The sequence below is a fragment of the Chlorocebus sabaeus genome, chromosome 5 (assembly GCF_047675955.1).
Source record: "Chlorocebus sabaeus isolate Y175 chromosome 5, mChlSab1.0.hap1, whole genome shotgun sequence".
Classification (NCBI taxonomy): domain Eukaryota; kingdom Metazoa; phylum Chordata; class Mammalia; order Primates; family Cercopithecidae; genus Chlorocebus; species Chlorocebus sabaeus.
In genome coordinates this window covers 26,721,913-26,736,850 of record NC_132908.1, presented here as the reverse complement: position 1 = coordinate 26,736,850, position 14,938 = coordinate 26,721,913, and the positions used below count along the sequence as shown (strand labels likewise).

The 14,938-nt window shown below is 56.9% G+C and overlaps 3 protein-coding genes across 9 annotated transcripts; 2 read left to right on the top strand and 1 right to left on the bottom strand.

Moving 5' to 3' along the window:
• Positions 1 to 92: 92 nt before the first annotated feature.
• SLX1A (SLX1 homolog A, structure-specific endonuclease subunit) lies at positions 93 to 3,466 on the top strand. Its single transcript, XM_007989239.3, has 6 exons — positions 93 to 280; positions 772 to 823; positions 918 to 1,259; positions 2,875 to 3,002; positions 3,171 to 3,258; positions 3,338 to 3,466. The coding sequence occupies exons 1-6, from the start codon at positions 93 to 95 to the stop codon at positions 3,365 to 3,367; spliced, it is 828 nt and encodes a 275-aa protein (XP_007987430.1). The 3' UTR covers positions 3,368 to 3,466.
• Positions 3,467 to 3,591: 125 nt separating this feature from the next.
• On the top strand, positions 3,592 to 10,503 carry LOC103230462 (sulfotransferase 1A3). Of its 7 annotated transcripts, none has more exons than XM_073015285.1 (8): positions 3,592 to 5,062; positions 6,919 to 7,070; positions 7,175 to 7,300; positions 7,390 to 7,487; positions 8,879 to 9,005; positions 9,101 to 9,195; positions 9,691 to 9,871; positions 9,998 to 10,503. In XM_073015285.1, the coding sequence occupies exons 2-8, from the start codon at positions 6,923 to 6,925 to the stop codon at positions 10,108 to 10,110; spliced, it is 888 nt and encodes a 295-aa protein (XP_072871386.1). In that variant the 5' UTR covers positions 3,592 to 5,062; positions 6,919 to 6,922; the 3' UTR covers positions 10,111 to 10,503. The 7 variants fall into 7 exon arrangements, 5 of the variants coding, with proteins under 5 accessions (XP_072871386.1, XP_072871390.1, XP_072871391.1 ...); XM_073015289.1 differs by having other exon boundaries at positions 6,888 to 7,070; XM_073015286.1 differs by lacking the exon at positions 3,592 to 5,062 and adding an exon at positions 5,073 to 5,519.
• Positions 10,504 to 10,608: 105 nt separating this feature from the next.
• LOC140711669 (SAGA-associated factor 29-like) lies at positions 10,609 to 13,082 on the bottom strand. Its single transcript, XM_073015291.1, has 2 exons — positions 11,151 to 13,082; positions 10,609 to 11,080 (listed from the first exon to the last, which is right to left on the bottom strand). The coding sequence occupies exons 1-2, from the start codon at positions 11,228 to 11,230 to the stop codon at positions 10,930 to 10,932; spliced, it is 231 nt and encodes a 76-aa protein (XP_072871392.1). The 5' UTR covers positions 11,231 to 13,082; the 3' UTR covers positions 10,609 to 10,929.
• Positions 13,083 to 14,938: the final 1,856 nt, after the last annotated feature.

Genomic DNA, 14,938 nt, shown 5'->3' with positions numbered 1-14,938 from the left:
AAGCACCCTGCAGCACTAGCGATCCACCCCTCCCCTGGACCCTAGGTCACGGCAATCAACCCCCTGCTGCGGTTCCCGAACCACAAGGCCCGATGGGTCCCGCGGGGGTCACGGCGAGGCCAGGGCGCTTCTTCGGCGTCTACCTGCTCTACTGCCTGAACCCCCGGTACCGGGGCCGCGTCTACGTGGGGTTCACTGTCAACCCTGCTCGTCGGGTCCAGCAGCACAATGGGGGCCGCAAAAAAGGCGGGGCCTGGCGGACCAGCGGGCGAGGGCCTTGGTGAGACAGGGAGGGCTTCTGTGCCGGGAGGAAGGCTTCCCGGACGAGGGGGACCCCGCGGGGCACAGACCTGATGAGAAATATCGGCCGGGACTGTGACCTGGGCGGGGCGTCCGGGGCGGGGACTGGGCCTATCGCAGGGGAGGAGCGTGACGGGGAGGCGGTGCCCGGGGCATCTCCGCGGCGGAACTCAGGGAAGGAGCTAGCTGGGGCGGGGGCGGTGATCCAGGCTGGGTTCCAGCTTAGGGGTCTTGGTGGGCACGCTGGGGTCGGGTGGAGCGCAGGAGGGAGAGGAGGGGGGGGACAGGTGAGTACTTGGGCTGGAGGCAGGGCCTGAGGTGGTCAGGTGCAGGGGGCGTGCCTTCAGGCCGGGGCGGGGCTTGGAGCTCGGCTGAAGCCGGGAATGAGGACCCTGCTCTTGGGTGGGATTGGAGGGGACCCGCTGCCAAGGCTCTGGGCTGCGACAGGGACACCCCCTTTCTCCTCCCCAGGGAGATGGTGCTCGTCGTGCACGGCTTCCCGTCCGCCGTGGCTGCCCTTCGGGTAAGGAAGGAGACCGGGCGGCAGCGGCCGGGTGAGGGCTTGGGGTCCGCCCCTTGCTCCGAGCCGCCCTGACGCCCCTGTACCCCGCCCGCAGTTTGAGTGGGCCTGGCAACATCCTCACGCCTCGCGCCGCCTGGCGCACGTGGGGCCTCGCCTGCGCGGAGAGACCGCCTTCGCGTTCCACCTGCGCGTGCTGGCGCACATGCTGCGCGCACCGCCCTGGGCGCGTCTCCCGCTCACGTTGCGCTGGCTGCGCCCCGACCTCCGCCAGGACCTCTGCCTGCCGCCGCCGCCGCACGTGCCCCTAGCCTTCGGGCCTCCACCGCCCCAGGCCCCGGCCCCACGGCGCCGCGCAGGTCCCTTTGATGACGCTGAGCCTGAGCCAGACCAGGGGGATCCAGGGGTTTGCTGCTCCCTGTGCGCCCAGACCATCCAGGTGAGGTCCCCGCCAGGCATGGGCGGCTCTAGGGTCCAGACGACTTCAGATCCAGCTCTTTCTTGAGGGAAACCCACTGACACGCTTTGGCCACCCTATCCCCATCTCTAAGATGCAGATGTTATAGTACTTACGGCCATTCCTGAGCAAAGCAGGACCTGCTCAGGGCCTTCACCATTTCCCCTTTGATGAAAAGATTCTTCGCTAGGCCATCTGTCTTGATAACCTACCACCTTCTCAGTGAGGTCTTCTCTGGTTCCCGATTTATAATCGCAGCTCTGAGTAGTCGGGCATGGTGGCAAGCAGGAGACTGTAATCCCAGCTACTGGGAAGGCTGTGGTGGGAGGATTGCTTAAGCCCAGGAGTTCAAGGCTGCAGTAAGCTACGATCGCTTCGCTGCACTCCAGTGTGGTCAACAGGGCGTGACCCTGTCTATCTCTATCTTTTTTTAGAGGGAGTCTTGCTCTGTTGCCCAGGCTGGAGTGCAGTGATCTCAGCTCACTGGAACCTCCGCCTCCCAGGTTCAAGCGATTCTCCTGTCTCAACCTCCCAAGTGTGCCACCACACCTGCCCAATTTTTGTGTTTTTAGTAGAGATGGGGTTTCACCATGTTGGCCAGGCTGGTCTCAAACTCCTGATCTCAAGTGATCTGCCTGCCTCAGCCTCCCAGACTGCTGGGATTATAGGCGTGAGCCATCATGCCTGGACATGACTGTGTCTCTAAAACAATGTAATGAATTGCAGCTCATTCTTGTGCACTTTTCTGCTACCCCCTTTCCCTTAACACTTAATATTGTCTGGCATGCTACGTGTTTTCTTGATCTCATTAGTCACTCCCACCCCAACTGCCATACTGCACTCTTGGAGGGCAGCACTTACCACTGCTGTGGAACAAAGTTCTGCACAGAGCCAATGGCCCAGAAATTTTCTTTTTCTTTTTCTTTTTTTTTGGGACGGAATCTCACTCTGTTTCTCAGGCTGGAATGTAATGGTGTGATCTTGGCTCACCGCAACCTCTGCCTCCCGGTTTCAAGCAATTCTCCTGCCTCAGCCTCTGGAGTAGCTGGGATTACAGGCACCTGCCACCGCGCCTGGCTAATTTTTGTATTTTTAGTAGAGACGGGGTTTCAACCATGTTGGCCAGGCTGGTCTCAAACTCCTGACCTCAGGTGATCCTGCCCACCTAAGCCTCCCAAAATGCTGGTATTACAGGCATGAGCCACTGTGCCCGGCCTAAATATTTAATAAAATAATGGATGATGGGTGCCTTCTACTGAGCTCCTGGTAATTGCCAGTGAGTGGAGGACTTGCCCTGTGGAGATTCAGTGACCTGCCGGGGGTTGTTGAGCTGTGAGGAAGTTCAGTCCTGGCTGCAGTGGTGAGGCTGTGACTTAATCAGTCACTGCTGATGTTCACAGGGCATTCACCAGCTTAGTCCCAGGGGCAAGGATTTTAGCTCTGCACCTCAGTTTCTTCATTCGTAAGATGCAAATAAGAGTCACTGCTGCCTCACGGAATGCAGCTGTGTGATGCCCGGAACAGTGCCTGCTGCACAGGGGGCTTGCTGCCACTCCCTCTCCCTGCTTGTCTCTTACCTGCCTGCTGCCTGGGACAGGATGAAGAGGGGCCTTTGTGTTGCCCTAACCCTGGCTGCTGGCTAAGGGCCCACGTGATCTGCCTGGCAGAGGAGTTTCTTCGGGAAGAACCAGGGCAGCTTCTGCCCCTAGAGGGCCAATGCCCTAGGTGAGTGCAGCCCCCCAGCCCCAGCCTGGTCCAGCTCTGGGAAGAGGGTGCCCAGTTGTGCAATCCAGGCCCAGGCAGCTGAGTCCTGATCTCAGCATCCAGGGCCGATACTGGAGGGGGCTTGTGGCATCTGACTCTGTGTCTCCTACCTGCCCCTCTCCTTGGTAGCTGTGAGAAGTCACTGCTTTGGGGAGACCTGATCTGGCTGTGCCAGATGGACACTGAGAAAGAAGTAGAAGACTCAGAATTAGAAGAGGTGAGTGGGCTTTGGTGGCGGGCGCCCTACCCTGCTGTCTGCCCTGGTCTGCCTGTGACCAACTTTCTTGCCTCTGCAGGCACACTGGACAGACCTGCTGGAGACCTGATCCTCAGTGTCCCTACCCACCTCCTACCTCTTTTCTGTGCCACCTGCCACGGGTCCGGCGGGTTTTTACTTGAGTACAATAAAGTCTGAGTCAAGGGTGCCTTATGGTGGATGCCGAGGGCGGGGGTGGAGCTAGCAGCCCAAGGTCCTGCCAGTCACGGGGCTTCCTCAGGGGCACAGAGGAGGCAGGAGGGGCCCCTGGCACTAGCATGTGAACAGCTTCTACTCTGTTGCTGTTCTCTGCCTGGAAATCCCGTGCCTCAGCTTTCCCCCACTTGCCTCTGAGCTCATGCAATTCTTGAAAGCCTGGGAGACTTACCTTGGAATTGAATGCAAATAGGACAAAGACCACGGAGGATGGGGGGATGCCCTCCCTCCACGGGGCCCTGTGGCTTCCAGTCTCGTCTGTGGAGCCTCTGATCTCTTGTCTGTGGAGCCTCCTTCAAACCCAGGGAAAGAAAAGCACTTGCCAGGGTTGTTGTTCTTCTAGGATCTTCTACTGATGCTCTGTGAGGTTGCCCGGGAGCCATGAAGCTGGGGTTGGCTCCCAGGGCGATGGGACTCCAGTGTCCTTGTCCTTTCCTGTTCTTTTTTTTTTTTGTCACCCAGGCTGGAGCACAATGGCGCAGTCTTGGCTCACTGCAACCTCCGCCTCCCGGGTTCAAGCAATTCTCCTGCCTCAGGCTCCCAAGTAGCTGGGACTACAGTAATGTGCCACCACGCCTGGCTAATTTTTGTATTTTTAGTAGAGACAGGGATTCACTATGTTGGCCAGGCTGGTCTGGAACTCCTGACCTCATAATCTGCCCGCCTCGTCCTCCCAGAGTGCTGGGATTACAGGCATGAATCACTACACCTGGTCTTTTTTTTTTTTTTCTTTTCTTTTCTTTTTTTTTTTTTTTTTTGAGACAGGGTCTCACTCTGTTGCCCAGGCTGGAGTGCAGTGGCATGATCTTGGCTCACCGAAAGCTCCGCCTCCTGGGTTCAAGCGATTCTCTTGCCTCAGCCTCCCAAGTAGCTAGGATTACAGGTGCCCGCCATCATGCCCAGCTAATTTTTGTATTTTTAGTAGAGACAGGGTTTTACCATGTTGGCCAGCCTGGTCTTGAACTGCTGACCTCATGTGATCCTGCCACATCAGCCTCCCAAAGTACTGGGATTACAGGTGTGAGCCACCATGCTCAGCCACTTTCTTGTTCTGTACGTCCATGCTCTGCTCCACTTCTGTCCCTTCACTCTGCCCATACACATCACTCCAGACTGGCCTTGTGGTCAGAGCCTAGAATGCCTGGGCTGCTGGGGGCCTATGGACTGCACTGGGCCAGAACCCCTGCCGCCTTCAAGACTGGCCTGTAGCCAGCAGGTAGGTGACTTTTCCCGGGCCTGCCTATCCCACCTTTCCCTTCCATCCACTCACCTCTCTTGCCTAGGTCAATTAGAGAAAGCTTGTCAGCCAGGCCTGTAATCTCAGCACTTTGGGAGGCCGAGGCAGGTGGATCATCTGAGCTCAGGAGTTTGAGACCAGCCTGGCCAACATGGTGAAACCCCGTCTCTACTGAAAAAGGAAAAATTAGCCGGGTGTGGTGGCGCACACCTGTAATCCCAGCTACTTGGGAGGCTGAGACAGAAGAATCACTTGAACCCAGGAGGTGGAGGTTACAGTGAACCGAGATCGTGCCACTGCACTGCAGCCTGGGTGAGACAGTGAGACTCTGTCTCACAAAAAAAAAAAAGAAAAAGAAAGCTTGTCTGTTGGTCTGCCCTGCAGGGTGGAGTTCAGAGGGAGGGTCAGGAGCCTGGTGACAGCTCAAAAACAAAACAAAACAAAACAAAAAACCCCAAATACCAATGTTGGCCCCTTTTGCCTTTCATTCTTATGTTTTCTACACACTAAACTCACATCTTGGGTTTGTACATCACTCCAAGCTTGGCTGGAGCTGTGGTGCTAAGGAGGGTAATAGAGAAGCTTCCCCACCCTCAACCCCACCCCTTCCTTCCTGGAATTGAGTCAAGTCCCAGCCCTGACTCTAGATCCCTCCCACATTGGACCTTCAAAACCCTCAGGGCAGAGAGCAGCCCTGCACTCCCTACACTGCATCCACACTCAGCCCCTGCAGGCAAGGAGAGCACGGGCCAGGTTCCCGAGAGCTCAGGTGAGTGACACAGTGGAATGGCTCAGGGTGCCCTCACCCTGCTCAGCTTGTGGCTCCAACATTCCAGAAGCTGAGGCCTCTGTCATCCCTGCCCTTTCCCATGGATATCCCATTTCAATTAGACAACCCAGTCTGGCCAGAATCCCCCTCCATTCCTTCTTTTCCTTTGTATATTTTTGAGACAAGGTGTTGCTCTGTCACCCAGTGTGAAGTGTAGTGGGATCCTGGCCCACTGCAGCCTCAAATTCCTAGGCTAAGGCAATCCTGCCGCCTCAGCCTCCTGAGTAGCTGGGGTTACAAGAGCAAGCCACCACACCCGGCTAATTTTGAAAAATATTTTTTGTAGAAGAGAGGTGTTGCTTTGTTGTCCGGGTTGGTCTCAAACTCCAGGGCTCAAGGGATCCTTTCCTGTTGGCCTCCCAAGGCTCTGGGATTACAGGCGGAAGTCACCCTGCCTGCGCCCCTCCTTTTGCTGAGTCATCAGAGTTTTCATTCCCACACCAGGCTCTGGCTCCCAATACCAGCTTAGTTGCTCAATGGGCCGTGTTTGTTCTGGAGCCCAGATGGACTGTGGCCGGGCAAGTGGATCACAGGCCTGGCCGGCCTGGGAGGTTTCCACATGTGAGGGGCCTGAGGGGCTCAAGGAGGGGAGCATCGGGGAGAGGAGCCCATTGGATGGAGGCTGGGGGTCACAGCAGGAAATGATGAGACAAAGGGCACTAGCTGGCGGGAAGACGCACAGGCAGGCCCTGGAGCTTCCTCAGTGCAGCTGGACTCTCCTGGAGACCTTCACACACCTGCGCCGCGAGGGTGCTTTCACTGGTCTGCACCATGGCCCAGGCCCTGGGATTTTGAACAGCTCTGCAGGTGAATGAAAGGTGTGGCCACGCTGGGGAACCACCGCACTAGAGGCTGACCTGGTTTCAGTCCCAGACCCGCCACTGACTGGCTTTGTGAGCACGGGCAAGTTGCTCAGCCTCCCTAGGCCTCAGTGACATCCCTGAAAGCAAAATCTCTGCCAAGGGGCAGCCGGGTGCTGGCTCACACCTGTAATCCCAGCACTTTGGGAGGCTGAGGCAGATGAATCACTTGAGGCCAGGAGTTCGAGACCAGCCTGGCCAACATGGTGAAACCCTGTCTCTACTTAAAAAAAAAAAAAAATTAGCTGAGCGTGGTTGTACATGCTTGTAATCCTAGCTACTTGCGAGGCCAAGGCGGGAGGATTGCTTGAACCCAAGAGGCAGAGTTTACAGTGAGCTGAGATTGTGCCACTGCACCCCAGCTTGGGTGACAGAGTGAGACTCTATCTGAGGAAAAAAAAAAAAAAAAAAAGAATTCCGCACATGGTGCTGTTGTGATGGTGTTAAGGGAATGGGCCTGGCTCTGGCCCCTGACGCAGGAACATGGAGCTGATCCAGGATGCTTCCCGCCTGCCACTGGAGTACGTGAAGGGGGTCCCGCTCATCAAGTGCTTTGCAGAGGCACTGGGACCCCTGCAGAGCTTCCAAGCCCAGCCCGATGATCTGCTCATCAGCACCTACCCCAAGTCCGGTAGGTGAGGAGGGCCACCCACCCTCTCCCAGGTGGCAGTCCCCACCTTGGCCAGCAAGGTTGTGCCCTTGGCCTGCTCACTTCCCATCTCCCTCCCTCTCCAGGCACCACCTGGGTGAGCCAAATACTGGACATGATTTACCAGGGCGGCGACCTGGAGAAGTGTAACCGGGCTCCCATCTACATACGGGTGCCCTTCCTTGAGGCCAATGATCCAGGGGATCCCTCAGGTGCATGGCTGGGTCCTGGGTGCAAGTGGAGGGGAGGAAGACAGGGCTGGGGCTTCAGCTCACCAGACCTTCCCTGACCCACTGCTCAGGGATGGAGATTCTGAAAGACACACCGGCCCCACGGCTCATCAAGTCACACCTGCCCCTGGCCCTGCTCCCCCAGACTCTGTTGGATCAGAAGGTCAAGGTGAGACCTGGCACAATGGTTCACACCTGTCATCCCAGTTTGAGGCTGAGGTGGGAGGATCCCTTGAAGGGGAGAGATGGAGACCAGCCTGGGCAACATTGCTGTAGAGATGACATCCCGTCTCTACAAAAAAATTAAAACCCTGGTGTGGTGGCACAGACTGTTCCCACTTAGGAGGCTCAGCGGGGAGGATTGTTTATGCGAATTGGAGGCTGCAATGAGCTCTGATCCTGCTGCTGCCCTCCAGCCTGGGCAACACAGCAAAACTATCTCTACAAAAAAAAAAAAAAGTTCTTGCTGAGTGGCAAAGAAAGCCAGGAAGGGGAGCTCAGGCGCCCCCCAGCCATGTTCCTGTTCTTCTGGAAGGGCCTCCTCACTTCTACGAGGCTCATCACCACATCTTTTTTTTTTTGAGACAGAGTCTTGCTCTATCACCTTGGCTGCAGTGCAGTGGCGTGATCTCGGCTCACTGCAACCTCAGCCTCCTGAGTAGCTGGGATTACAGGCATGCCACCATGCCCGGCTAATTTTTGTATTTTTTTTAGTAGAGATGGAATTTCACCATGTTGGTCAAGCGGATCTCGAACTCTTGACCTTGTGATCCTCCTGCCTCGACCTCACAAAGTGCTGGGATTACAGGTGTGAGCCACTGTGCCTGGCCCTTTTTTCTTTCTCTCTCTCTCTCTTTTTTTTTTTTTTTTTTTTTTCCGAGACAGAGTTTCACTCTTGTTGCCCAGGCTGGAGTACAATGATGCTATCTTGGCTCACTGCAACCACCGCCTCCTGGGTTCAAGCGATTCTCCTGCTTTAGCCTCCCAAGGAGCTAGGATTACAGGCACCTGCCACCACGCCCAGCTAATTTTGTATTTTTGGTAGAGATGGGGTTTTGCCATGTTGGTCAGGCTGGTCTTGAACTCCTGACCTCAGGTGATCGGGCCACCTTGGCCTCCCAAAGTTCTGGGATTACAGGCGTGAGCCACCGTGCCCAGCCTTCATCACATCTTGAGAGAGGACACTGTGTATCTCTTGCTCTGATGAAGGTCCGATGCCAAGATAGTGAGTCTCTACAGTGCACACTTAAGAAAGGCAGTGTGTGGGTACTCACAGGTCAGCAGAGGAGGGGGCTGGTGGGGACTGGGCATGCCTTGCTCCAGATCGGAGTGTGACAGCATTGATGCAGATTTTATTAGTATAGAATATGGTCTCAGGGACCAGGCAGGACTTTGGCTTCTGAGCAGGGTTAGATCCCAGCTTGGCCCTACCTGTGCCGTGAGATCTCAAGCAAGTCAGCCTCTAAGCCTCAGGTTCCTCCTTTGCCAATCCAAGAGGTGAGCTGGCCTGGGGCGAGCTGTGTGGTCATGGCGCTGGGGCTGGGTCCTCTGCCCCTGCAGGTGGTCTATGTTGCCCGAAACCCAAAGGATGTGGCAGTCTCCTACTACCACTTCCACCGTATGGAAAAGACGCACCCTGAGCCTGGGACCTGGGACAGCTTCCTGGAGAAGTTCATGGCCGGAGAAGGTGGGTTTGACGGGAGGAAGGAGGGTGTGGAGCCGAGAGGTGCTGGCTACAACGCACAGTAACCCTGTGTCGCTGCCCCCTGCCCGCTTCTCCAGTGTCCTACGGGTCCTGGTACCAGCACGTGCAGGAGTGGTGGGAGCTGAGCCACACCCACCCTGTTCTCTACCTCTTCTATGAAGACATGAAGGAGGTGAGACCACCTGTGATGCTTCCCCTCATGTGACACCTGGGGGCAGGCACCTCACAGGGACCCGCCAAGGCCACCCAGCCCTGTTTCTGGGCGGCCCCCACAACAGGCCCAGATTCCCCATCCTGCCTCCCTGGCCCAGGCCTCCCCGCTACAGCCTCACCTGACAGCGGACCCCACACAGCTCTCATCTCCCGCAGCTGAGTCAGCTGCATGGGGGGCCACAGATTAGATACTTAGTCCTATTGATTATCCCCACCAAAGGGTGTGCCACCCAGGGCCCCAGTCACGGAAAAAGACCATCCCGGTCCTCACCCATAGGAGCCAAGCCCAGCTCATGATGGGATCACAGGGCAGAGAGCAATTCATTTTACCCCAGGACAGGGGCCCCAGGGATCAAGGCTCTTCGGGGTTTCTCGGGGAAGTGGCCAGATCCCCTCTGAGGTTAGAGAGGGGACTTGTTTTGTTTTGCTCCACTGAGGAGCCTCTGCTGCTCAGAACCCCAAAAGGGAGATTCAAAAGATCCTGGAGTTTGTGGGGCGCTCCCTGCCAGAGGAGACCGTGGACCTCATGGTTCAACACACGTCATTCAGGGAGATGAAGAAGAACCCTATGGCCAACTACACCACCGTCCCCCAGGAGTACATGGACCACAGCATCTCCCCCTTCATGAGGAAAGGTGGGCGCTGGCCAGCACGGGGGTTTGGGGCCGGTGGGAGCAGCAGCTGGAGCCTCCCCATTGGCACTCAGAGCCTCCCTTTGGGCGGGACTCCAGCTTTACTCCCTCCCTCCCTTCCTCCCCCAGGCATGACTGGGGACTGGAAAACCACCTTCACCGTGGCGCAGAATGAGCGCTTCGATGCGGACTATGCGGAGAAGATGGCAGGCTGCAGCCTCAGCTTCCGCTCTGAGCTGTGAGAGGGGCTCCTGGAGTCACTGCAGAGGGAGTGTGCGAATCAAGCCTGACCAATGGGCTCAAGAATAAAGTATGATTTTTGAGTCAGGCACAGTGGCTCACGTCTGCAATCCAAGCGATTTGGGAGGCTGAGCTGGGAGGATCGCAATAGGCCACACATTTGAGACCAGCCTGGTAAAATAGTGAGACCTCATCTCTACAAAGATGTAACGTAATTAGCCACATGTGCTGGCACTTACCTGTAGTCCCAGCTACTTGGGAAGCAGAGGCTGGAGGATCATTTCAGCCCAGGAGGTTGTGGATACCATGAGTTACGATTATGCCCATACACTACAGCCTGGATGACAAGCAAGACCCTCCCTCCAAAGAAAATAAAGTTCAATTAAAATAAAATACGATTTGTGTTCATGTAGAGCCTGTATTGGAAAGGAAGAGAAACTCTGAGCTGAAAGAGTGAATGCCCAGTGGGGCCAGATATGGTCACCTCTCCCCCAGCCTCCAGCTCCCTAGGTCACCATGTCTGGGGAGGGGAGAGGGGTTTGGAGAAGTAAAACCCAGGAGATGTGTGGAGAGGGGATGTCTGTTTAATCCCAGCATATCCCCTGCTGTCCTGCCCCAGGATGGTGGAGGATGTCGAGTCTACCGGGCAGCGTCACTTTTTCTTGGGCTCCTGGAAGCCACCAGCTACCTCTGGGCCACACTGAGGTGAGGGGAGTAGCCTTCTGCATAGGAGGTGTCTTCAAACAGGATTGAGTAGTCATCCTGGGGCTGTGGGGCAGGGGGACAGGAGGGGCTGAGAGCAGCCCTCGGGCTGCTGTCACTCACTTGTTGGTGGCATGGCTGTAACTGACCACCTCGGCCAGGATCCACTGCTCGTCTCCATCCACGGCCTTTACCAGGGCAGCCACCTTGTCTCCAGGTCTGGCCACGTAGTCCCCTGAGGCGGGGATGGCCCCACAGAGGGGTGGGGGCCTGTGAGCAGAACAAAGGGTCAGTCCCAGCCCCTGGGCACCAGCCCCTCCCTCGCAGCTGCTGCCCTCACTTGTCACTGGGCTTCCCGATCCACAGGGGCAGGGTCATGGCCGACTGCTGCAGCAGGGTCATCAGCACCCCCCTGCGCATGGTCTTCCGGGGTGGCTCTGAGTCATTGTAGAGACCTGCGATCTTGGCCGCTGTGGGAAGGAAGGGAGACCTGAGGCCCTAGGGACAGGTGCTGGCCCTGACCCCCCAGCATGCTGCACTGAGCTGTTGAAGGACCCCCTGGGAGCCCCCAGCCCCTGAGTGAACCTGAGGGTCCAGCAGGACTGTGACCCGATCGGCCAGGTGGCCTACAGGGGCTGCTGCGCTGAACTACAGATGGGTGAGACAGCAGCACAGCAGGCACCCAAGGGAAGAAACCAGGCGGGGGACAAAGCGGGTTCTGAGGTACTGGTGAGGTTCTCTTCTTGATGTCGGTGCTGACACAGGAATATGTTTCGTTAGTGAAAAGTTCCTAAAATTCGAAGGGTCCAGCGGGAATCGGGGTGAGACCGGGCACTTCTTCAGCGTCCAGCTGCTCTACTGCCTGAATCCCTGGTACCCGGGCCCTGTCTATGTGGGGTTCACTGTCAACCCTGTTTGTCAGGTCCAGCAGCACAATGGGGGCCGCAAGAAAGATGGAGCTTGGCGGACCAGTGGGCGAGGTCCCTGATAAGAGGGGAAGGGTCTCTCTGTACGGAGGAAGGCTTCCTGGAGGAAGTGGAACCGGGGGCACAAGCCTGATGAGAGGGACCCGCCAGGCCTGTGACATGGGCGGGGCGTCTAGGGCGAGGACTGAGCTAGTCGCAGGGGAGGAGCCTAACGGGGAGGCTGTGCCCTGGGAATCTCGGCGGTGGAAATCCGGGGAGAAGCTGTCTGAGGCAAGGGTGATGATCCAGGCTGGGGTCCAGCGCAGGGGTCTTGATGGGCACGCTGGGGTCGGGTGGAGCACAGGAGGGAGAGGAGCGGGAAGAGGTAGGTACCCGGGCTGGAGGCAGGGCCTGAGGTGGACAGGTGCAGGGGGCCTGCCTTCAGGAGTTGCAGGGCCTGGGGCTCAGCTGAAGCCGGGAGTGAGGACCCCGTTCTCAGGTGGGATAGGAGGGAACCCGCGGCGAGGGCGCTGGGCTACGCCCGCAGTGGGGCGCGGCGGGGCTCACAGGACATCGCTGTTCTTCTCCCCAGGGAGATTGTGCTCGTTGTGCACGGCTTCCCGTCTGCCTTGGCCGCCCTTCGGGTAAGGAAGGAGACCGGGCGGCGGCATGTGGCCCGGATTTGGGGTCCGACCCCTGCCTGGAGCCGCCCTGACCGCCCCGTACCCCGCCACGGTTGGAGTGGGCCTGGCACCCCCGCCCTGGGCGCGCCTCCCGGTCCCGCTGCTCCTCGACCTCCGCCCGCCGCCCCGCACTGACCACTGGCCTTCGGGCCTCCTCCGCCCCAGGGCGCCACGCAGGTCCCTTTGCTGACGCCAAGCCTGAGCCTGAGCCGGTCCCGGGCCCCAAGAGGCCTGTGCGCCCTGCGCTACCGCGCGCTCCAGGGGAGGTCGGCCCCAGGCAGGGCGGCTTATCCTCCAGAGGACTTTGGATCCAGCTGTTGAGGAGCCAGGAAACGCCCTGACAATTTTGCGACCCTGTCCCCCTCTCTAAGATGGGGATGATAGTATTTATGGCCATTCCTGAGAACAGCAGGACCTGCCTTTTTCCTTTGACTGGAAGGTTCTTCTCTACACCTTCTGCCTTCCACAGGGAGGTCTTCCCTATCGCCCGATTTAAAATTGCAGCCCTGAGAAGCCGGGCATGGTGGCACATGGTTGTAGTCCCAGCTACCGGGGAGGCTGAGGTGGGAGGATGACTTGAGCCCAGGAGTTGGAGGCGGAAGTGAGCTATGATCACTCCATTGCACTCCAGCCTGGGGGGAAAGACCAAGACCCTGTCTCTAAGAAAATAAAATACAATAAAATTGCGGCTCTTTCTTGTGCACTTCCCTGCCCGCCCACCTTTCCTGAACACTTTTATTGTCTGCCATACTACAAATGTTATGCATCTCATTAAACCCCATCCGAACCTGTGTACTAAACTGCCTGAGGGCAGCTCTTGTCACTGCTGTAGAACAGTCCCACATAGAGCCGATGGCCAACAAATAGTTAATAAAATAACAGACGATGGTCCTGGCTTCTACTGAGCTCTCGGTAAATTTGAGTGAGTAGAGGGCTTGTCCTGCAGAGGTTCAGTGACCTGGCAGCTCTGGCCGCAGTGGTGAGGCTGTGACTCAATCAGTAACTGCTCATGCTCACAGGACACTGGCCAGCTTAGTCCCTGGGGTCAAGGATTTTAACTCCCCCACCTCCATTTCCTCATCTCTAAGATGTGAATAATAGTCACCCCTGCCTCATAGGATTGATCTGTGTAACCCCCCTCCCACCTTTTTTCTGTGCCACCCACTGCGGGTCTGGGGCTTTTTTCTGGAATGCAATACAAAGTCTGAGTCAAGGGTGCCTTCTGTTGGTTGCTGAGGGCGGGGGCAGAGCTAGTAGCCCACGGTCCTGCCAGTCAAGGGGCTTCCAGAGGAGGGAGGACGGGCCTGTGGCCCTAGCATGTGAGCAGGCTCTTCTCTGCCTGGAAGCCCCGTGCCTCAGCTTCCCCCACACTCCCACCTGCCCGCTTGCCTCTGAACTCAGGCAATTCTTGGAAAGCTTGGGAGACTCACCTTTACTCAGATGGTTACCTGTCTCATGCCCAGCTTGACCTTGAACTTTAAATAGTGAGGACAAAGAACGAGGAGGATGGGGGGATGCCCTCCTTCCACAGGGCCCTGTGGCTTCCAAGCCTCAGCCTCCTCTGGTCTCTTGAAGCCTCCTTCAAACCCAGGGAAACAAAAGCATGTGCCACAAGCTGCTGTTTTTCTAGGATCTTCTAGCGATACTCCGAAAGCCATGAAACTGGGGCTGGCTCCCAGGGTGATGGGACTCCAGTGTCTTTGTTCTTTCTTGTTCTGTGCATCCATGCTCTGCTCCACCACTGCCCCTTCAACTCTGCCCACACATATTACTCCAGACTGGCCTTGTGGTCAGAGCCTGGAGTGCCTGGGCTGCTGGGGGCTTGCATGCAGGCTGCACTGGACTAGAAGCATCGGTGCCTTCAAGACGGCCCTGGGAAACATGACCTGCCCCGTTTCTGTCTAGTGAGTACCCATTTTTCCCCACTCACCAGCTCACTTCCCTTGGCTGGGTCAATTAGAAAAACTCCTCTGTCGGCCTGCCCTGTAGGGTGGAATTCAGAGGGCAGCTCAGGAACCTCGTGAGAGTTCAAAAAATAAAAAAAAGGGCCAGGTGCGGTGGCTCATGCCTGTAATCCCAGTACTTTGGGAGGCCAAGGCGGGCAGATCACCTGAGGTTAGGAGCTCAAGACCAGCCTGACCAACATGGTGAAACCCCGTCTCTACTAAAAATACAAAAATTAGCTGGGTGTGGCGGTGGGTGCCTGTCATCCCAGCTACTCAGGAGGCTGAGGCAGGAGAATCGCTTGAACCCGTGAGGCGGAGGTTGCAGTGAGCCAAGATCATGCCACTGCACTCCAGCCTGGGCGACAGATCAAGACCCCTTCTCAAAATAAATAAATTAATTAATTAAACTAAATTTTAAAAAGATGCATACATTGGGCTCTTTTGCCTTTTATTCTTGTGTTTTCTAATCACAACTAAACACTAAACTCACATCTTGGCTTTGTAGATTACTCTAAGCTTGGCTGCAGCTCAGGTGCTAAGGAGGGTAATGGAGAAGTTCCCTCCCTCTCAATCACACCCCTTCCTTCCCGGAGC